This window comes from Tamandua tetradactyla, chromosome 1, assembly GCF_023851605.1.
Source record: "Tamandua tetradactyla isolate mTamTet1 chromosome 1, mTamTet1.pri, whole genome shotgun sequence".
Lineage (NCBI taxonomy): Eukaryota > Metazoa > Chordata > Mammalia > Pilosa > Myrmecophagidae > Tamandua > Tamandua tetradactyla.
The window spans coordinates 208647514-208671630 of record NC_135327.1 but is presented as its reverse complement, the minus strand read 5'-3'; the positions used below and the strand labels follow the sequence as shown (position 1 = coordinate 208671630).

Sequence of the window (24117 nt, the reverse complement as noted above, 5' to 3'; positions counted from 1 at the left end):
GTTTGTTTAATTTATCCCTGTTTTATTTTAATTAAACTACAAATTTCACTTAAAAATGAGGAAGGCATATTTATGGGATATATCTCTGATTTCTCCATTTTATTTTATTAATCTATCTGTTTATCCCCTACCATCATCACAATGTCTTATTATTGTAGCTATATATTGGATAGAGTTGTTCCTCCCACTTTATACATTTTCAGTTGTTTTAGCTATTTTAGTTTCTTCATACTTCCCTATACATTTTAGAGTGATCTTGTCTTTATTTACAAAAAATCTTGCAGAGATATTGATAGAAATTGTGTAAAAGTATATCAGTTTGAGACAGCAACATTTTTACTAGATTAGGTTGAGCCTTTCAATCCATGAACGCAGTATGTATCTCTATTAATGTAGATATTCCTTGATTTCTTTCATCAGCATTTTGTAATTTTCAGCACTACAACTTCTGTGCATATTTGACTAGATTTACACCTAAGTATTTCATGTTTTTGAGCAATCATATACAGCATTATATTTTTAATTTCACTTACCATAAATGAATTGCAATTATGCAAAAATGTGATTCATTTTTTTAATTGATCATATATCCTGTGATCTTGCTGTATGCACTCATTAGTTCTAGAAGTTTTTTGTAGAGTCATTGGGATTTTTATGTAAGCAATCATGTTATCTTCAAATAGAGATGGTTTTATTTCTCTTTCTATACTGTATGACTTTTGGTTGTTTTACTTGCCTAATGCACTGGCTAGAACTTCCAATGTTAGGTTGAATAGTAGGGGTAAGACTAGCCATCCTTGCCTTGTTCTCAAACTTAGGAAGAAAGCATTTAGTCCTTCACCTCTAAGTATGATATTAGCTGTAAGATTTTGGTAGATATTCTCTATCAAATTGAGGAAGTTACCTTCTATTCCTAGTTTCTTGATGTTTTGTAATGGGTGTTGAATTTTTTTCAAATGATTTTCTTCAATTCATATGACCATGTATTTTTTTCTTTTGTTAATGTGGTGGAATACATTAGTTTATTTCCAAATATTGAACCAGCTTTGCATCTCAGAAATAAACCCCACTAGATTATGGTGCATCATTATATGCATATTGTCTGTATCTGAATTCTATTTGCTAACTTTTTGTTAAGGATTATATGCACTTATATTCAAGAAGGGTGTTCTGTAGTTTTCTTTTTTGTACTGTTTTTCCTGGTTTTGGTATCAAGGTAATACTGGCTTATATAAAATGAATTGGCATGTGCTCCCTCTACTTCTATTTTCAGGAAGAGTTGGTGTAGAATTGGTGCTCTTTCTTTAAATTGTTTGTCGAGTTCTCCAGTGAAACTATCAAGGCCTGGATATTTCTCTTTTGAAGAGCTTTTAAAATCTTATTTTATTTTACTTTTTATTGACACATGAAAAGATGTCCTTTTGGGCAGGCCACAGTGGCTCAGCAGGCAAGAGTGCTTGCCTGCCATCCCGAGGACCCATGTTCGATTCCTGGTGCCTAACCATGTAAAAAATAATAATAATAAAAAAATAAAAATATAAAAAATAAATTAAAAAAAAGATGTCCTTTTATATCATCTTGTTATATGTCAATAAAAATATAGTGAGATCGGCATACAGAGATAGGAAAACTAACATATTCATCTCGGTGAATTTTCACAAAGTGGATGAGCACTGTCACCACTACCCAGGTCAGGAAACAGAACATTATGAGTTTCCAGAAGCCTCTCTTGTTCCCCTTTCCAGTCACTGTTCACATTCTCTTTCTTTTGGGAGTTTTAAACTGTGAATTCAATTTTCACATTTCAAATTTGAAATTTCATATTGGGTAAGCTGTGGCAGTTGATGCTTTTTGAGGATTTAAAACATTTCATGTAAGTTGTCAAATTTATGTGATTTGTGTATATTAACTTCATATTTTGTAATCTTACTAAATCCATTTATTAATGCAAATGGTTTACCTGAAGATTATTTTGATTTTTCACACACATAACCATACTGTGTGAAAACAATTATGGTTGCATTTCTTCTTTCCAATCTTTATAAATTTTAGTCTTTCTCTTGTCTTAATGGAAGAACCTCTAGTGTGACGTTGAATGAAACAATGAAAGTGAATGCAGTACCACAGTTGTGAATGTTAGTTCAAGAGACACAGATTCAAGAGATACAGATTTTAATCTTATACCACATTTCCCAAGCTTTATAGGAAGACACAAACAATGCAAGAAATACAACAGGAATATCCTTTCCATCTTATTACAACACTCAGCAGTGATCCAGTACCTAATTTCTTTCACTCCATAAAGTCCATAAACCATACAATGAGTATATGACCACCCCAAATGAAAGATGAATTGAAGCTAACATAGTCAAGTCCAGAGATAAAAGAATGACTGACTGTTTATCAATAGTTTAAGGGGGAAATATTAAATTTCATTTTTAAAACTAAGCAGAAGAAAACTATTGAAATGAGAAAAAAGAAAAATGTGAAGATAACATGAAGTAGATAGAAAGGCTAAATATAAGTGATTTATTTAGTCAGTTGTATGGCATGCTTGCCTGGAATATAAGCACAGCATTTTCTGTTTGGGTGCAGTATTTATGGCTAATTCTGGTCATCCATGCCTTTCACACTCTGTGTATTTTATGAGGCTCAGCAAACTGGGACACATCAGGTAAGTGATCCCACCATTTAAACAGAAAATTCTCTGACATGGCTCTCAACCATGGAGTAACTTTTGCTTCTCCTTTAGCTGCTCTTTCCAGTAGATCTTTTAATTCCTCTTTGTTCATGTAGCAGAAACTTTTTGTTTCACTGGGATCTGGATTTACAGTAACATTTTTTCTTATAAGCAGAAGGTAACAAATTTCATGTTCTCCCCAATATTTATCTGATTTTGCCTTGTAATGATACATTGTCATAAATGAAATGTCCTCTGGAGAAACCTGTGACAAAAATTGGTGCCATATTAACAACACTAAAGTAAAAAATATAAAGAATATATAGGCAAATAGAGAAAATAAACACATATTCATTTCCATCACAAGAGTTAGTTACCGAAGGTTTAGTTCTATCTAACTAAAGTTTTGTAGACTCAAGCCTGAATAATAATCTGTTTTTGGCCTTTATACTTTCAATATATCTGTCTGTGCCAGACTTTAAAGAGATTCCAACCCTGCAATAGAAACTCCCATAGAAACTGACCAGCTTTGTAAAGAAAATATCTATTTTCTCTCAAAGAGCTTCCTTAATAGATAGAGGCAAAAAGGAATGACTGGTTCACAGATGATCCTAGACAGTCTTTTTAGTCTAAAATTTCAATTCCTTCTTCTTTTATAGAAAACCAGATTCCTGTTCAGTTTCAACTGTACCCAGAACAAAAGAGAACGCACAACAGCTCTCTCTATAGCTTGTTTGTAATTTGCCTTTTTGAAGCCAAGGACACAAATCATCACCAGCACTCACGTTCAACTTTCACCTAATTTTATACACTGGTTTAACTATTGGTACATGTGTTATTGGACAGATTTTGGGTACCTGTTCCTGAGGAATTCTCAACTCACTCTGCAGACGTCTCTGAGCTGCTCTCTTTATTCCAATAGCATCTTTTTCTTCCTGTTCATCTGAGTTGAATAATGGATGACTACAGCAAGAGTCAGTAAAATGCCCTGGACAGAATGCACATGGAAAGCATTTCCTTTATTTCCTGAAAACAGAATACGCTAAAGAAAAACACAAACCCTTTAGGAAACACAAAATGATCTGTAACAAATATAGCCTGGGAGAGCAGAAAAAGCACAGGGTTTGCTGTGAGCATCTGTATAGAGCCTGACTCTGATGCTTTCATGGGCAGTGAGAGATTGGATGAGGTATGTGACAAGGTAACGCATAATGCTGGGTACCTTGTGCGGGTGCGCCTAAGAATGGGTTGCCTTTATTGCTCATCTAAGGAAGATCCTTGAATTGGAATTTATCATCTCATGTATGATCTGCTGCACTGAGACAAGGACTAGGTGTCATATATGTTTATACCCCAACAAAGTATCTGAATATCATAGGAAAGGAGGAAGAGGAAAGTGTACTTGTGAGATGTGTGTGTTGGGGCAACTGTTTTGACAGGAGATGATACTGAGAAGGCAAGATCACATTTGCAAAGAAGGGTGCTCTTGTTTAATGAGTATAGTTTTATAGAAGGAATTGCAGCTATCATATCCTTGACAAAGTTTTCTTAGTGGAAAGCACTACTTACTTTCCCTAAGTAATGGCAATAACACATGGAGTGAAAGAGAACCACCCTCCACATGAAGTCTCTCTCTATTCCATCTCACTCCTCAGATAGTGAATGCTTTAAGTCACTTTACAAAAGTTTGCTTAAAACTGAATATACAATTACAGAGCTGAAACCCTTGCCTCAATTCTTTATATCCTGAAGGTGGCATCAAATTTGATGTACATCTTAAAGCAAGGAGAATTATTTGCATACTGTGGTTATCTTTTCCACAGTTAAGCCTTTTTTCTTTTACATAGACAGGCACCTACAATCAAACTCTGCGTGCTTCACATTTAAGCTTTTAAATTAACAGCCTTTCATTTTTCTTTAATAAACTTAATTTAGCTTTGTAGAAGAGCTAACTGCCTACAACTTGGCCAGCAAATACAGAAGTGAGTTTGGAAATGACTAGGATAAATCCACCAAACTTCAGAGAACAAGGAATCGAGAGGAAGAAAGGATTCTCCATGACCACAATCTTTTATGCTGTGGGTGGGGGGTCCCATCCAGTTTTGCTTGTGGTAGGCAAGGTGTGCTTTTGGAAACTGTAGAAGTCTCCATGCAAAAAATGTTAAAATGAGAACCAGATGATCCTAGGCCTTCTTTTTTGTCTAACATATCAATTTCTTCTTCTTTTATAGAAAACCAGATCCCTGTTCAGTTTCAACTCTACCCAGAACAAAAGAGCAAGCATAAGAGCTCTCTCTATTGCTGGTATTCATGCTTTCTCCCCTTAAAGATGTTATCCCTACCTTGTTCCCTCATGATTTTGTAAGTGCAAAAAATATATTGATATGAATGAACCATAATGAGCAAACTTGATAGTTAAATGCTAGAGCATAGTTGATCAGAAGATAGAAAGTGGGTAGAGATTGGACAACTGATGTTTAAGGAGTACAGAATGCATAATGAGGTTGATTGTAAATGTTTGGAAATGGATACAGTACTGTGTCCATTATTGTCTATGACTACCATACATGTAGTGGGGGTAGCACAACACTGAAAGTATAATTAACAAAGCTGAGTGTGAGTATGGTTGAAAGAGGAAGGCTAGTGTTGTGTGCATATCACCAGAATGAAAGCTAGAGGATAAAAACAGGGACTGCATAACTCAGCGAAACCTAAAATGGATGACAGTGGTGGTTAATTGTGAAAAAATAAGGAAGTTCTTACATGAACTAGAACAAATGCACATCATTATTATTAATAATAGGGTGGTATACAGGAAAATATAATTAATGCAAACTACGGTCTATAGTTAACAGTGACACTGCAATATTCTTTCAGTAATTGTAACAAAGGGACTTTACCAAAGCTAAATGTCAAAAATAGGGGGATGGGATTACTTTTTCATAAGAAATGGGAATGTCATTTTGATTATGGTGGTGAATGCATAACTGTGTGATTATACCAGGAGCCATTGATTGTATACCTAGGATGCATGGGATGGTGTGTGAATAAAACTGACAATAAAAAATATTTATATAATTCTAAGTCTTATATTGTAAAATAATCATTTCTCTCTTTAATTTTAAGCTAAATATTATTTACTTTAATCTCCCAAATCCTTACATTGCTCATTTCTTCTGCACTGAAATACCTTTCCACTACAAAACAAAAATCAACCAAAGACTCACAGAGTTGTATTGCAAAAATCAAACAGTCATTTGAAGAAATATCAGCATAATAAGGATCTGTTCGTACTACCCATTTCCTCAGGGATGAACTAACTGTTGCCTAAAGTGAGAGACAGACATTGGTAATCCAAATCATTCATTTCCCAGATACTTACAGGCCAAACATGAAACCTTCCTCTTAAACTATACATTCAACTGACTCACCAGGAAAAGTAAGTTTAGTGTCTGCTCTCTGCTGTACCAAGAGTTTATTCTCTGTATTGAACAAGGCAACACTGAAGGCTCGGTGCAACAGTCCTGAAAAAATAAATGCCATTCATATGAACATAAAAATATGGAGTCAGTACAATAGTTTGTTACACTTTTTCCTCAGGCTCTGTCTCACAAAAAAAAATAATATAGCAGAAAGTTTATGATTATGGTGATGACCCAAACTGATATTTCAGAATTTCTACCTAATTGAAATTTGCTTGACAAATTAAAGGTCCATATAAATGGTTTAAGATTAGCTGTTCCTGAATCTTCTCCTAAAGAAGACAAGCATAAGCTGATTGAGGGGTCTCCTCATCATGAGAAATGCTTAATTCTTTCCCCTCTCCTCCTCTTGTCATCTGGAAAAAAATGAGAAAATCTTGCAAAATAGAGAAAGAGAACATTCCATACTACCTTTTTCGATGTTTTCATTCAAATGGCAATTCTTCTTAGTGTCTGTACCAATAACCTTATCATTTTCATCAGTAACAATTAAATTTTCATCTAAGCGCTGCAATTGCTGCTTATCAAGCCAGTCAAGATTTAATCCAGATAAAGTTGCTAGTTGTGATCCAACCTAAAATATATATACACAATTGCAGGTTTCTGTGAAAAATACTGTCATATAATTTTCGTTATTTGTTACTTTAAGATATAGCGTACCTCTTTATTTGTAAGTAACAAAAATAGTGTTAAAATAGGGCAGTTGTTAGATGTAGAACATATATATATATATATATATATATATATATATATATATATATATTCCTCAGGCTTCCCAGGAGTCTTTCAGTTAAGATTCAAATAATCAGTCCCCACAGAAGAAACAAATGCTGAGGAAAAGCTCAGGTAGTGCTCTTTGCAAAATACTTGTGGGGAACAGGTCAGAGCCTGGACAAAACAGTGGATTTGGGTCAAAGATGGTGACATTTCACATGCTTTAAGGAAAGCTCAATTTTTTTAGCCAATCATTTACTGATAGAAAGCCTTGTGCATCTCTCTAGTGCCAAATACATACTTATTTGATGATTTTCTTTGAAAATATGTTGAGAGCCGCTTTTTTTAAATCAAAAAGGTTTTTATCATCACAATTGACTTTTTTTCTTTTTTGTGAAAAATAACATATATACAAAAAGTAATAAATTTCAAAATACATCACAAAAATTAGTCTAGAGCATTTTCAGGTGTTTGGTATAGGTTACAATTCCACATTTTTGGGTTTTTGCTACTAGCTGCTCCCAGACCCTGGGGATTAAAAGCAATATCAATATAATGATTGAGCAATCATACTCATTTGTTAAACCCTATGCTCTCTGTATAACCTCACCATCACCATCTTCTCCAACTCTTTAGGGGTATTTGGGCTCTGTCCATTCTAACTTTTTCATGTTGGAAGGGGCTGTTGATAATATAAGATGGGGAATGGAACTAGTTGATTGTCTGGAGAGGCTGGACCCTCTGCATTTCAGGATATATCTGGTCTAGGGACCCATCTGGAGTCTGTATGTTTCTGGAAAGTTACCCTGGTGCATGGAGCCTTTGTGGACTCTTATATAATGCCTTAGGTGTCCTTTAGGATTGACAGAATGAGAATCACTTACTTTGCATGGGCAGGCACCAGGAATCGAACCCAGGTCTCCAGCACAGCAGGTGAGAATTCTGTCACTGAGCTACCAGAGTACCACCCTAGAACCACTTATTTGTACATAAAATATTTTCATCATTCTTTCCCACTTTATTTTTAAAGAAATATGGTAGACTCCATCCGTTATCATTGCTCTCTTATTTTTAGTAATCTGCTCAACTTCTTAACAAAGTAACTGACTGGCTGAAGAAAAAATACCAAATGAGTAGACACAGGATAGATCAGAAACTCAGGCAGAATGTTCTTGAACATGTTCAAAATTTTACTTCCTTCCAAAAAAATAGGAAGAACATTTCACAAGGCAAATAAAACACACTGACCGTTCTTGGAAACTGGAGATTCCTGGATATCAGGCGTGGAAACCTACAGAATAAAATAAATGCCCAGCTTCAGCCAGAGTACTTTTATACCCTTGTGATTTGGAAAGATATTAATTCAGATGTTCTCAAATCTTTGAATTCTTAAGCACCAGAAATCATACTCCTTTCTCTAGCTCTCATTCTCATTCTTGCTTTTTCTCTCCTCCCAATTACAATCCAAGGACAATATAATATTTTCTTTTGTCTTGTGGATTGACAGCTTATTCTTAAAAGCACAAAGAAGATAAAAACTAGAATTTTAATGCCAGATTAGATCTTTGATTTTATTATAATTAAGCCATAAAAATGAGCAGTGAAGATCATATCCTGATTCAAGGTCTCAGAAAGTAGGAAGATACTTTGACCTGACTCCAGGACTTCTCACTAAAATAGAAAAGGTGCAGGGGACTGATTTGGCTCCCGGATCCACATCACTTGTAAAAATGGAGAGTAGGTCAGGTACAATTTAAATCACTATGGTGAAATCCAGGAGATAAATCTAGTGACAATATTTATTTTTCCAGAGTGAATTGGATGTTTAAGTTTCATTCAACATCCTATTTTTAAAATGAAAATTAAAATGTTTCTGAAGGAACAATAAATATCATCACTGAAGTATAATGGACAAAAAGATCTGATTCACAGGACATCTATAAGGAAGAGCAATAAGGAAAGACCTGGATAATACTCTAAACCAACCTAGCATATATAGTATACTTCACCCAACTACCACAGAGTACACTTTCTTCTCAAGAGCACATGGATCATTCTCCAGGATAGACTATATATTATGTCACAAAACAAACCTCAGTAAATTAAAAACATTGAACTCATATGATGTATCTCCTCCAACCACAATGGAATAAAGCTAGAAATGAGGGAGAAATGGAAAATTCACAAATATGTGGAAATTAAACAATATACTCTTAAACAACCCAGTAAGTTAAAGAGAAAATCACAAGAGAGATTAGAAAATATCTTGAAGGGAATGTACATGAAAATAGAACATACAAAAATTATGGGACACAAGAAAGGCAATGCTGAAAGGGAAATTTATAGCTCTAAGTGCTTACATTAATAAAGTAGAAAGATTTCAAAGCAAAGACCTAACATCAAAACTTGAAGAAGTGGAAAAAGAAGAGAAAACTAAACCCAAACCATGCAGAAAAGAAGAAAATTTAAAAAGATTAGAGTGGAAATAAATGAAATAGAGAGTAAAAAAATAACAGAATCACAAAACCAAAAGTTGATTCTTTAAAAAGATCAATAAAACTGATAAACCTTTAGATAAACTAATGAAGAAAAAAAGAGTGAAGGCGCAAAAATCTAAAGTCAAAAGTGAAAAGGGGGGCAATATTTACCAACCCCACTGAAATGAAAGGACTATAAGAAAATATGATGAATGGCTGTATGCAAACAAATGAGATGACCTAGATGAAACGGACAAATTCCCCAAAACACAAAAACTATCAACACTACCTCAGGGAGAAAAACAGATCTCAAAAAACGAATAACTAGTAAATAAATTGCTTAGTAATTAAAAACTTTCCGACAAGGAAAAGCCCAGACCAGATGGCATCACAGAGGAATTTAGCAAACACTCATGAAGAATTGACGCCAATCCAACCAAACTCTTCGAAAAAATTGAAGGAACGGGTTGCACTCTAAAACAATCTACAAGACCAATCTCACTCTCATATCAAAGCCAGATAAGGATACCATAAGAAAAGAAAATTATAGACCAATATTTCATGATTATAAATACAAAAATCTTCAACAAAATATTAGGAAACTGAATTCAACAGTGCATCAAAATAATTTTAAAAAAACAGTCTTGGGGTTTGGTCACATGAAACTTAACCCCACAAAGGATAGGTCAAGCATACTTAAAATTAGGCCTAAGAGTCAGTCCCAAGAGAACCTCTTTTGTTGCTCAGATGTGGCCTCTCTCTCTCCAGCCAACACAACAAGCAAACTCACCACCCTCGCCAGGTCTACGTGAGAGATGGGTCCAGGGGTGTGGACCTTCCTGGCAACATGGGACAGAAATCCTAGAATGAGCCAAGACTCAGCATCAAGGGATTGAGAAAAATCCTACAATGAGCTGAAACCCAGCATCACGGGATTGAGAAAACCTTCTGACCAAAAGGGGGAAGAGTGAAATGGGATAAAGTGTCAATGGCTGAGAGATTCCAAACAGAGTTGAGAGGTTATCCTGGAGGTTATTCTTATGCATTAAGTGGATATCACCCTGTTATTCAAGATGTAATGGAGAGGCTGGATGGAACTGCCTGAAAGTGTAGAGCTGTGTTCCAGTAGCCATGTTTCTTGATGATGATTGAATAATCGTATAGCTTTCACAATGTGACTGTGTGATTGTGAAAACCTTGTGTCTGATGCTCCTTTTATCTACCTTGTCAACAGATGAGTAGAACATATGGAATAAAAGAAAATAATAGTGGGGACAAATGTTAAAATAAATTTAGTTTGAAATGCTAGTGATCAATGAAAGGAAGGGGTAAGGGGTATGGTATGTTGTTCTAGCTTGCTAGCTGCCAGAATGCTACACACCAGAGATGGATTGGCTTTTAATAAAAGGGGATTTATTTTGTTAGTTCTTCAGAAGAAAGGCAGCTAACTTTCATCTGAGGTTCTTTCTCATGTGAGAAGGGTCAGGGTATTCTCTGCTGGCCTTCTCCCCAGGCCTCTGGGATTCAACAACTTTCCCCGGGGTGATTCCTTTCTGCATCTCCAAAGGCCTGGGCTGAGCTGCGAGTGCTGTGCTGAGGTATGCTGAGCTGCTTGGGCTGTGCTAGTTTGTGCTCTCTCATTTAAACACCAGCTAAATAAGTTAAACATCATTCATTGCAGCAGGCACACCTCCTAACCGACTGCAGTGTAATCAGCAACAGATGAAGTTCACTTACCATTGGCTCATATCCATAGCAACAGAACTAGTGCCTTCACCTGGTCAAATTGACAACTGAATCTAACTACCACATGTGTATAATTTTTTTCTGATTTCATTTTATTTCTTTTTCAGTTGTGTTTTTCCTTCTTTTTCTGAATTGGTGCTAATGTTCTAAGAAATGAACATGATGATGAATATACAACTAAACAAACAAACAAAAAGAAAATTGCAAGTTTTAATAAAAGGAGTAGAAGGAGGTGACATAATCTTGTTACATGGAGAAAAAATATTTTATAGGTTTCAGATAGAACCTGAGGTGTTCCTTAGAGTTTTCAAGAACAAAAACCTTGTGCCTAATTGGGGTTTGCATACTGTGGCATTTTGCAATATCTGGCTGAAACTTGCATAAGAGTAAACTCCAGACTGATCTTTCAAGCCTACTTGAATCTCTTAGCCACTGAAACTGTGCTTTTACTTCTTTTTCCCATTTTGGTCAACCAATCCCATGATAGTAGTGCTGGGCTTATCCCTGAGAGTCATTTCCCACATTTACAGGGAGAGTTACAACCCTGGAAGTCAGGTCCATGTGGAGGAGAAGACAATGAGTTTATTTGCAGAGTTTGGCTTAAAGAAAGAGACCACAACTGAGCAACAAAATAGTTTCTCTGGGGATATCTTGTAGGTATTAGCAATAAGTATGTTTAGCTCTGTCATTACAAATAGAGTCTCATGAGGGCAAGCCTCAAGATCAAGTGCTTGGAGTTATGGCCTTTCCCCTTAACATGGGACAGGACATACATGGGTGAAAGTGTCCCTGGTGATGTGGGAGATGAATTCCAGGGAAGAAGCAGACCTGGCACCATGGGATCAACAATCCCATCCTGACCAAATAGGGGAAAAGAAGTACAAATAACTAATAAAATATCAGTGGCAGAGAGAGTTCAGACACAATTGAGAGGCTACTCAAGTCTTCTCTTGTGCAAGCTTCAGTTAGACGTTGCTACCTATCATGACCTGCCAACCGCCAACCAGAACAATTCCACCCAATCCCAAAGAACACCTAGAGCAATATATAAGATTCTACAAGGGTTCCATGCACTCAAGTAACTTTCCAGAAACCTACAATCTCCAGATGAGTTCCAAGACCAGATAAGTCATGAAACCTAGCCCAGCCTCTCCAGAACGTCAGCTAGTTCCATCTCCCTATCCCATAATAGTGACAGAGACTTTCAATATGAAAAATTTAGAATTGCCATAGCCCAAACACCCCAAAAGAGAGGGATGGAAAGATCAAAGGTGATGGTGGAGCTATATGAGGAAAATAGGATTTAACAAGTGAATATGAGTGCTGAATCATTAAATTGATATCTCTTTTAGTCTCCAGTATTTCAGAGCAGTTAGAAGTAAAAGCTTAAAATTGTGGAATTGCAACCCATACAGACTCTGAAATATGTTCCACAACTAATAGTGGTGCTGTGCTTTGAAACTTATAGTCTTTTTGTATATATGTTATTTTCACAAAAAAAGGAAAAAAGTTTATTGCAATGATAAAAAAATATTTAAACCTTCTAGCCCACTATATTCTGGATAGCTGGAAGGAAAAATATGAGAGGATCATATGGTAGTCCATGACAAACTCTGGGCTCTCTCCTTTAACTACACGTTGAACAGTGCTTTGAAAACTATTGCTTTCTTAATTCTTTGCTTTATATATATATATTATATTATACACTACAAAGAGTTAAAAAAGAAAAGAACAATTATCAATGCTATTAATTTTATCTTTATAACCTGCTGTAGAGAAATTAGTCTTTCTATGAATGTATTATAACTTTCCCCAATATATAATCTGTTCCTACAGGGGAAATAAAAGATCAAGGGCTTGGCTTATTTAATTGGGAGCCCCGATTACTTATAAGAATAGTAAGAATTCCTCATGTGGGGAAGTTTAATAATTCCACACTTTCTTTTACCAGCCCCTCAAGGGACCTTACAAATACTTTTTCATGTTATACCCAAACACTATGAAATGCATAAGAGTATTACATCAAAATTATAGTAAGATATCATTCCATATTCTAGGTTGTCTGCGACATAAAACTGAATTAAGTTGTTTAAATAAACTGACAAGTAAGTTAAGTTAGTGTGCCACAGAAAATTTAAATTTTGGATAAAATAAATATCTACTCTTTTGTTCTTAAAAAGGAATAAAAGGTCTTAAAATATAGACAATAACATCTTTTATCCTATATTCTGATTTACTTAAGCCCTAACCAGATCAATGTCATTCACATCTCTAATTAAATTCTGATCTCTTTTTCTTTTACTTTAAAAGTGGCTGTATGGACTCAGGAGGTTAAGCTGGAGGTTATTCTTATGAATTATATAGATATCCCTTTTTAGTTTATTGTGTATTGTAGTGGCTAGAGGGAAGTACCGAAACTGTTGAACTGTGTTCCATTAGCCTTGACTCTTGAAGAAGACTGTATAACTAACTATATAGCTTTTACAATGTGGCTGCGTGATCGTGAAAACCTGGTGTCTGATGCTCCTTTTATCCAGAGTATGGATATATGATTTTAAAAGGGGGAGGGGAGATAAAAATAAATGATGGAGAAGATGAACGGTTAGAACTAGGTAGATTGAAATACTGTGCGTCAATGAGAGGGAGGGGTAAAGGGTATGGAGTATATGAGTTCATTTTTTTCCTTTTTATTTCTCTTTTCTCGAGTGATGCAAATATTCTAAAACCGATCATGGCAAAGAATGCACAACTATGTGATGATAAAAAATAAAAATTAAAAAAAAATTTTAAGTGGTTGTCTGGAGTAATGCTGAGTTTCAGATCTGCAATACCTTAATTCTGAGTCTCAAATGTCACACAGATACCCAAAATTACAAAGACCTACCAGGTCAAACACAAAGAACAAAGCATCTCAGAATTTAGAAAAAACAGTTAAAGGTCAGGGATATATGGGACTGCTGTAAGAGCTTCTAATATAGGCCTTAATTTTTTATAAGCATTTTCTAAATGAAGCTAGTTTCAGAAATAAGAACATTTGACTGTTGGCTTGTACTGGAAACATCAGCCAGAAACTGTCAAAGTTTTGTTCTGTCCCACTGTTTTGGTTTGCTAAAGATCCCGGAATGCAATATAGCAGAAATGAATTGGCTTTTCCAAAGAGGATTTATGAGTTTACAAATTTAGAGTCCCAAGGTCATGAAAATGTCTGAATTAAGGCATCAACAAGATGATAGATTCCTGACTCTAAAGAAAGGCCACTGGCATCTGGAACACATCTGTCAGCTATGAAGTCACATGGCTGGCATCTGCTGGTCCTTGCTAATGGTTTGTTGCTTTCAGATTCAGATTCCGGGATCCTCTGTTAGCATCTGCAGGGCAAATTCTGGATTTCATCTCATAGCTTAGCATCTCCCTAGGTATTTTCTTTTCTGTCTCCAAGTGTCTATGTTTCCTCCAAAATGCCTCCCCCTTAATGGACTCCAGTAAGTGGATTAAAATCCACTTTGAATCGACAGGGCCACATCTCCATGGAAACAACCTAATCCAAAGCTCCCTCCCAGTACTAGGTGGGCCATCTCAAGATTGGATTAAAAGAAGGTGGCTTTTCTGGAAATCATAACAGCCTCAAACCAGCACATTCAACCCTTTGGACCCTCAAAAGACATGTTCTTTCCATATACAAAATACATTCACTCCATTACAATATCACAAAAGCCTTAAACCATTTCAGTATAATACAAAGTCATAAACAGTACAAAATCTCATTAAAATCACTTACAGGTGGTGTCTATACTAAGATGAAATTCTCCTCTGGCTGTAAACTTGTGGAACTTAGAACAAGTAATCTGCTTCCAATATACAAAGGATGGACAGTCATAGGATAAATTTTTCCATTTCCATAAGGAGAATTTGGAAGGAAAACAGGGGTCACCAGACCGAAACAATTGTGAAAACCTGCAGGGCAAGCTCCACTATATTTCAAAGTCTGAGAGGCATTTATAGAATGATGTTTCATCCCTGGCACTTGAGAGAGGCAGTCTCATCTTTCCAAGGACTTATGCAGTTGACCTGCTCTCTTCGAACACTGGGGAGAGGGTTACAAAATTGGGAAGAACACCTTGTTCTTGACTCCACGTCCTCCAGCACCTGGGTGGCATCCAGACTCTCTGCCACCTCTGGAGTACACACTCTACCCCTTCAGAAGAGTGGGATGGTGGCCAGGCTCTCCTGAATTGCCAAGGAATGTGCCCCACTCTTTCTGAGGCCTGAGGTAGCAATCCTCTCTTGAACAGCAAAGCAGTAAGCCTGCCCTCTGCCTCCAGGGCAAACTCACCCTCTCCACATGCATGAGTGTGTCTGTTCTACTGGCCCAAGATTTCCTGGCTCCAGACCTTAGTTTCCATGGTTCTGTCTTTGAAGTCATTTTTCCTTCAATCTGTGTTTTCTCTCCATTTTCATCTAGACTGGCAGTGGTTCCATGCATACTGATCTCATAAAGCAAAGTTTGTTGGGTTGGGATGCAGTATAAGGGGTCTCAACTGTCAGACAATAGGACTTTACACTAATACTTTCTGGATAATTATATTTCCACTCTTGGCTTTTTCTGAAATGGCTAACTGTTTCCATAGTTGGGTAAATCTTTATATGGGGCATGATTCTCTGAGGTCTCACTTTCTGGAAGCCCATAATTTTCCAGACTATTAATTTCTGGTTGCTTTGTAGCCAAGTGTTCAGATCTCAGTTCATTTCTTTCCTCTCAAATTTTACTATAAGCCGTAATGAGAAGCAAGGCTGTATTTTCCAACTCAGTTTGGAAATCTCTTCAGCTAAATATCCAAGCTTGTTAACTTTCAAATTCTACCTTCCATCCAAAACCAGGGTTCAAATGTGCCAAATTCTCTGCCACTTTAAAACAAGGTTTTCCTTTCTTCAGATTTGCAACCACACCATTTCTAACATCTCATCAGAAGTATCTTTAGAGTCCTTCCAGAATCTACCTCTTGTTCATTTACAAAACTATTGCAGTGCTTTTGGGTTTTGCAAATCACAGAACCCCACTTCTCTAGTACCAAAATCTGTTTTGCTTTTCTAAAGCTGCTGGAATGCAATATAGCAGAAATAGATTGGCTTTTACAAAGAGGATTTATTATATTACACATTGCAGTTCTAAGGCCATGAAACTGCCTGAATTAAGGCATCAGTAAGATGATACCTGGACTCTGAAGAAAGGCCACTGGCATCTGGAACACTTCTGTCAACTCGGAAGGCACATGGCTGGCATCTGCTTCTCCTTGCTCCTGCTTCATTGTATTCAGCTTCTGATTCCAGGGTCCTCTCTTAGCTTCTCCAGGGAAAATTCTGGATTTCTCCTCTTAGCTAGCATCTCCTGGGGTATTCTTTCTCTGTCTTCAAGTGTCTGTGCTTTCTCCAAAATGTGTCCCTCTGAAATGACTCCAATAAGTGGATCAAGACCCATTTTTAATGGGCAGGATCACATCTCCATGGAAACAGCCTAATTAAAAGATCCCACCTAACAATAGGTCTTCCCCCACAAGATCGGATTAAAAGAACATGACTTTTCCAGGATACGTAGCAGCTTCCAACCAGCACACTCACCTTTACACATTTACCAGGATTATGTTAATTAACAGGCAGAATATGATTTATATACTTGCATTGTTTCTCTTTTAAAGTCCCTTTTTCTTGAAGATTTTCTGACTTACAGCTGACTTTCCAGAGATGCGTTAGAGCAAAGCAGTGTAACTGACAAGTAGATTTCATTGTTTCCATGTTCTGCAAACTTCCTTTTTCTTTTTTCTTTTTTTTTTTTGCCATGGGAAGGCACTGGAAATTGAACCTAGGTCTCCGGCATGGCATGCGACAAATCTGCCTGTTTAGCCATCGTGGCCCATCCTGTAATCTTCTTTTAAGAATAATAAAACCATTCCTAACAGCATCAATAGACAACAGTAGTTGTCTAACATCATGCAGATCAGTATGAGGATATAATATGGACAGTGAGAACATTGTCAAGTCTTTAGGAATTTTATATAATCTCTAAATATTTGAATAACATTTCACTCTTAGTTAACAGAAGGATAGAAAAATTTTTTGATTATTGTAATACCTCCAAACACTCCCTATGTAATATCATCTCACTTTTACCAGGTAAGAGAGCACATCCTTTGCAAAGATTAAAATAAAAGGTAATCTTTAGAGTTCGATTTTGAAAGAGCAAAATGTCTGAAGTTGTCAGGTTTGAACGCTATGTTAAAAATGAAAATGGGTTACTGTGAAATAAGATTTGGTCCCTTATTTAACCAATGTGAAAATAAAAAGTCCTGTAAAGTAAGATTATTATTCTGATATGACATAAAATCTGTATCTTCTAGAAAGAATACTCAGATGGTCAAGAAAAGTTTTTATACTCTTTTATTAAGAGCAGAACAGCAATCTGCATTATTTTTTCATTGTTTTCATTTTTATTTTTTTATTGTGCGATATAATATATATATGAAAGCAGTAAATTTCAAAGTACATTGTAACAAGTAGTTATAATACAGATTTCAGAGGTTGGTATGGGTTACTGTTCCACAATTGTAGGTTTTTCCTTTCAGCTGCTCCAAGACACTGGAGCCTAAAAGAAATATCATTGTAATGACTCAGCAGTCATAGTCATTTGTAAAACCTTATCTTCTCTGTTATAACTCCATCTTCTTCTGTGATCTTTCTCCCAATCTTTAGGGGTATGTATTAGTTAGGGCTCTCTAGAGAAACAGAAGCAACAGGGAACACTTACAAATATAAAATTTATAAAAGTGTCTTACTTGACAGCAGGAACACAGAGTCCAAAATCCACAGGGCAGGCTGTGAAGTCGACGACTCCGATGGAGGGTCTGGATGAACTCCACAGGAGAGGCTCACCAGTCAAAGCAGGAATGAAATCTGCCTCCTCTGAGTCCTCCTTAAAAAGCTTCCCGTGATTAGACTTAGCATCACTAATTGTAGAAGACAATTAGTCTTCTCCCCTTTGGCTGATTACAAATGGAATCAGCTGTGGATGCAGCTGATGTGATCATGACCTAATCCTATGAAATATCATTGCAACAGACAGGCCAGCACTTGCCCAATCAGATAAGCAGGCCACAACTTGGCCAAGTTGACACATGTGCCTAACCATGACAGGGTATATGGGCTAAGGCCATGCTAACTATTTTGTGTTGGAAAGGGCTGTCAATAATATGGGCTAGTGAGATGGAACTAGTTGATATTCTGGAGAGGCTGGCCCCTCTGGGTTTCAGGACTTATCTGGCGTAGGAATTCATTTGGACTGTGTAGTTTTCTGGAAAGTAATCATAGTGCATTGAACTTTTATAGAATCTCAGTTAGAGCCCTAGGTGTATTTATTTTATATTTTTATTGTGAAAAATAGCATATATATATATATAAAAGCAATATATTTCAACTCAAACTGCAAACAATTAGTTGTAGAGCAGATTTCAGAGTTTGTCATGGGTTACAACTCCACAATTTTAGTTTTTTCCTTCTAACTCATCAAGACACTGGAAACTAAAAAACAAAGCAATATAATGGTTCAGCAGTCATATTCATTAGTTAAATCCTATCTTCTATGTTATAACTCCACCTTCTCCTGTGACCTTTCTCCCAATCTCTAGGGGTATTTGGGCTATGCCCATTATGATTTTTTATGTTGAAAAGCACTGTCAATAATATGGGATGACAGATGGAACTGGCTGATGTTCTGGAGAGGCTGGCCCCTCTGGGTTTCAGGACTTATGTGACCTGGGAACCCATCTAGAGGTTGTATGTTCCTCAAAGGTAATCATAGTGCATGGAACCTTTGCAGAATCTCAGATAATTCCATGGGTATTCTTTAGGGTTGGCAGGAATGGTTTTGGTTGGGGTTTGTCAAACCATGGTAAATAGCAATATCTAGGTTAAGCTTGCAGGAGAGTAGCCTCCAGAGTAGCCTCTCAACTCTATTTGAATTCTCTCAGCCACTGATACCTTATTTTGCTACAATTCTTTTCCCCAATTTGGTCAGGCAGGTATTGTCGATTTCACGGTGCTAGGGACAGGCTCAACCCTGGAATTCATTTCCTTTGTTACCAGGGAGATTTGCACCCCTGAATGTATGTCCTACATAGCGGGGAGGGTAATGGTTTTCCTTACAGAGTTCAGGTTAGAGACAGAGAGGCCACATCTGAGCAACAAAAGAAATCCTCTGGAAGTTACTGTTAGCCATTCCTAAAGGTAGGTTTTCTCTGTTACATAAATAAGCTTCACAAGAGCAAGTCTCAAGATAAAGCCTGTTTACTTGGGAGTCCCTAGTATTTGAGACATTATCAGGTTTTTTCCCAGTGGTAAAGCTTAATAGTACCATTTTTCCTCCTGTCCCTCAAGGCACATTGCCAGTGCTTTTTAATTGTCTGTTCAACATACTCTGGAATGTATCAGGATATTACATTAAACTCTACAGAATTGCAAGCCCTCATTCTCATTCTGGAGTCCATGAGTTTGGGTTGTTTAAATCATCTATCCAGACAGGTTGAATTAGATTATGTGCTACAGAAATTTAGTTTTTGGATAAAATAAACTTCTCTTCCTCTGGAATCTGCATTATTTTTAAGAGATACTAAACTCCAATTTTCCGTGACTACACAGTTTGACATGAAAAGCTCTTCAATAATGTTATAAGCAAGACTATCAAATTTTTTATTAGTGTTGACTAAAAAAAAAAAACAGAATTCACTTTCTCAACTATTCTACAACTTTTCTTATCCATTCAGATCCTGTCTCTCACATTAAAACTAGCCATTTGCCAAACTATTCTCCCTTGTCAAACTTATCAAATTTTAGCCAGCATTGATCACACCAAACAAAATTCGTTTCCACAACATTTCATATTCACCCATGCTTTGTGCTATACATTCTCAAGTACAAAACTGTACCCCTTTCTTTTAACAAAGCACCCCTTTCTTTACTGCTTTAGTTTATTAATGCAACCAGAAATGCAAAATACCGGAAATAGGTTGGCTTTTATAAAGGGGATTTATTAAGTTATAAATTTACATTTCTAAGGCCATAAAAATATCCAAACTAAGGCATCTGGAGAATGATACCTTGAGTCAAGAAAGGGCCGATGATGTTTGAAGTTTCTCTGTCAGCTGAGAAGGCACAGGGCAACATCTGCTAGCTTCCTCTCCTGTATTCCTTTTTCCAACAGCTTTCCTTGGGATGTTTTGTTCCTGCACCTATAAAAGTCTTGTCCTGTGTGGGTCTGCAGTTTTTCTCCAAAATGGCTTACTCTTAAGGGACTCCATAAGTGACCCCTCCTTGAATGGGTGGAGACACATCTCCATGGAAACAACCTAACCAAAAAGATCTCACCCAACAATATTGGATCAGGATTAAAGAACATGGCTTTTCTGGGGTACACTACAGTTTCCAACTGGCATATTTACATACTCACATACCTTGTCATCAAAAAGATCTTTGATACTGCCCTTAAACCCCCTACAAAGCATAATTACTTTAAAAATAGTTTGTCAAACTAATAATTTCATTAAACACAAACTTACATTTTTCACCATCTTAAAGATCTAATAGATATGATGCTCCTTTTTTCTATTGGAGGTTAAAAAAGTCTTTTTGTTTTCATAATATCCTAAAATTATGAACATCCTCAAAAGTCTCAAGCTCTGGAAAATATGCAACAGTGGTTTAATTTTCCCCAAGTATAATTCCAGGAAACGTCCCTATATCTTTCAAGGACATTTTCTCTTACTCTCTGAAATTTGGAAATTAGATCTTATCCTATTACCATTATCCTAAAGCTATTTATATTTTAATAACAATTTGTTTCTTGCAGCTACTGTTGCAAAGGTATAATTGGGAAAAAAATAATTTCAAATTGGGGAATTGTCTCAGAACAAACATGGCCTACTTCACAATATTTCATCTGTGCCCCTCTTTTCTAATCTCCAGACCCAGTAGAAAGAATTCTAAATCAAGCCTACCCTTACCCATTCCTTTGTACCCAACCCCTCTCCCATATCTGTCTTAGCTGGTTTGGCTCTATGGGCAGGGTTAGGTGAGATGGAAAGAATGAGGCTTGGTTTTAAAATTTTTAAATGAAGGATTAAAGATCCCTAAGGTGGCCTTAGTGTTGATGAGAGTTCTTATGCCCTTCTTTTAATTGTTTCTAATTATCAGATACATGTGTTCTAAAACTCCTAAAGCAATTGGAAAAGTCTTTGCTTTTCCCCAAGGCATTCCTCTACTGCCTTCAGGAAATTCCAGCGGGTTGATTTCTTTCCAGTGTTTAGGTTTCTTTACTGTCATTATAAAAACTAGCACTTTGAACCCTGGTCCTAGATTGTTTTTCCCCCTCTGGGACTCCAGGAGTATTACTATATATGCGCTTATTTATCTTTAAGAAATCCAAATACAGCTCTTTTAAGAGTTTTGTTTGCCAATTTGGTATTACCATTTGGAGACAGGAAAATAAACACTGCACAAACAGACACAAATTGAAGATAGCACACCCAAAAAAAGCCCACCCAGAAACATAGAGATGGAAAATTCACTAATTTGAACCCTACTTTTCCTGGTATGCTTGAATATTATAATTTCTCTTGGGCCTCCCTGTTCATCCATTGCTATAGGCTCTTGCCAATTGGCACTTGCCAATGAGGTAGAAATTTTGCCAGAGGCTCTGCTGCTGTTTTTAGAACGCATGAGTACACTGCTGTGTATAGGAGGGGGAGATCATTTCTATCTCAGGGTCTTTTACCTCTGATGAAGAAGGATGCAGAGGAGGAGGAATAAGGGAGCTTCCTCCTTTCCTTATGTATTGGACCCTTGGTTACAGGGTGGAGGTGGCTGCTAATCTTTACAGGTAAAATTTTACATGTTTTCAACATTGATTGCTGAGAGAGACAAATAAAGGATTGAACATATATCCTCTTACCCCATTTCTCCTCTCACTTGCCCAAAGTTTCCCATTTCTCAGGATTTCAATAATCAATAACCAATTAGGTACACCTGAACAATACAAATGCAATAAGACAATGACTAACAAATTTAAACAGATACTTAACACTTACTACAGATTTAAGTAGCACACTTAATAACTAGACCATACATGCTAATTAAAATTTAAACAGGTATTCAACATTATCCCTATGTAACACACTAGTTAAAGAGTTAAGCAGGCATACTCAATTTCATTAAATATCAATTAATTGTTGGACTGATTACTTTACAGGCACATACTCCACAGACAAAGTCAGGGTAGGGCTCCAAATCTTGTACTGAATGGTAGCCAGTAAACAGAAAGGTATAGAGATCAGAGCAAGGGAGAACATTCTGGAAGTGGGACTCAGGGCCTCAAGCCCTAGGTCTAGGAACTCAAAACTGCTGGACTAACCTCCTGATCTGCTTTTAAATTTATGACTCATTCACTTGGTCAGACATCTGGACCTGGAACTGAAAACTGTTTCTCTCTTTGAGGGTTTTAAGATGCCAACGGTCTGGAGTAACAGCAGAGTAGAGAAAAATGCAGCTGCCAAGCCTCTAGACTAAAAGAGTCTAGCAGTCACAAAAGACTTAAGTACTACATTTACCTGTCCCATTGGGGCTCCAAAACATCCGGCATTCTGAACCCTTGCTTCTTAAGAATCTTTCTCCCTTCATAGTCACCAAATTGATACTGGACAAAAGCATAGGGCTCTCTGCCTGGTGTACATAGCAGCCAATCCATGATACCGGGGTTTAAAAGAGAGAAAGTGTTCAATGCTACACATGAAGCAGGACAGCAGATGGCCTATGGGCCCCCAGATCTGTCTCCCTGAGTTAAGGAGTTCAGGGTATTTATGGAATCAGACAAGATGTGTAGGGTGGATTTGTTGCCACTGCATTAAAAAGCATACACAGAGCTGAGACTAGTTTACAATGACCATTACAATAGAAAATATAAACAGGATGAGACCAGGCCAGAATAACCATTACAATAGCATGCATAAACAAGGGTGAAACTTGTTGAGTTTCAGTAGTTTCAGGTATAAACTTCTGTCAATTCTACAATATAGAAAAAAATCTATATAATGATTCAGTAATCATAATCATATGTTAATTCTTAATTATTCAGTTACAAAAAAGTGTTTCACAAAACACAGCACCCATCCATGATAATAGATCTCATCAAACTAGGAATAGAAGGGAACTTTCTCAACACAACAAAGGTCATGTGGAAAAATCCTACAGCTAACATCAGACTTACTGGTGAGAGACTGGATGCTTTGCTTACAAGACTGGGAACAAGAAAAGGATGTCCTTTCTTACCACTGTTATTCATCATCATACTGGAATGCTTAGCTAAAACAATAAGACAAGACAAAGAAGTGAAAATATGCAGTTGAAAAGAAAGAAATATGTCAGTTAAAAGAGACACTAAAGAGATGTCAGCCTACTCCAATGCAAGTGTTGGTGTCCCCAGTAAAAGCACAACTCACATAGGCACTGGATAGAACAGTGTTTACTCACGTAGAGAAGAGAGAGAGCAGGGCCATTTTCAGTTCAATGAGTGGGTCCCTTCTGATGCTACAGTGGGGCTACCTCATCCCTTCCCTGCTAGGAGCAGATATATTAGTGGAGTTGCTCAGGTGTCACATGACATACATGATGAAACAATTCAAAGAACTTGCTGATCCTATGGGACAGGGGAGGATCACCATGCAAGGAAGAATAATTTTGACTGTGTATAATAAGCTCACAGCCTACTCCCCAAAAAAGGGATTGCTCTGGATCAGGGCTCTGACTGAGCAAACCCTGGGAGGCATGGCAGGTCATCTGATGACTGCTTGCCCAACAGTCTACTTCCCTTCACCCATACCATGCTATAACAAATGAAATTGCAATAGCATGTCACAGTCAGTAAGACCAGCAACCACCTCAAATTTGAAGGTGGAGATGGGTATGTTGAATAATTCCAATG

At 36.8% G+C, this 24117-nt stretch overlaps 1 protein-coding gene and 1 long non-coding RNA gene across 2 annotated transcripts; both read right to left on the bottom strand.

Moving 5' to 3' along the window:
* Positions 1 to 2155: 2155 nt before the first annotated feature.
* On the bottom strand, positions 2156 to 23794 carry LOC143675779 (isopentenyl-diphosphate delta-isomerase 2-like). The gene is made up of 6 exons (XM_077151781.1): positions 23667 to 23794; positions 8125 to 8167; positions 6574 to 6736; positions 6112 to 6204; positions 3538 to 3668; positions 2156 to 2945 (listed from the first exon to the last, which is right to left on the bottom strand). The coding sequence occupies exons 1-6, from the start codon at positions 23690 to 23692 to the stop codon at positions 2628 to 2630; spliced, it is 774 nt and encodes a 257-aa protein (XP_077007896.1). The 5' UTR covers positions 23693 to 23794; the 3' UTR covers positions 2156 to 2627.
* On the bottom strand, positions 17548 to 23054 carry LOC143675790 (uncharacterized). The gene is made up of 3 exons (XR_013171675.1): positions 22748 to 23054; positions 22093 to 22166; positions 17548 to 17866 (listed from the first exon to the last, which is right to left on the bottom strand). It is a non-coding gene; the product is annotated as an uncharacterized LOC143675790 (long non-coding RNA).
* Positions 23795 to 24117: the final 323 nt, after the last annotated feature.

Coding starts and splice junctions, on each gene's coding strand:
- LOC143675779 (XM_077151781.1), bottom strand. CDS start 23,692: ATGGCCCTGCTCTCTCTCTTCTCTAC. Junction 6,205..6,573: donor GAATGAAAACATCGAAAAAG/GTAGTATGGAAT, acceptor TTATTTTTTCAG/GACTGTTGCACCGAGCCTTC. Junction 3,669..6,111: donor CACTAAACTTACTTTTCCTG/GTGAGTCAGTTG, acceptor CATTCTGTCCAG/GGCATTTTACTGACTCTTGC.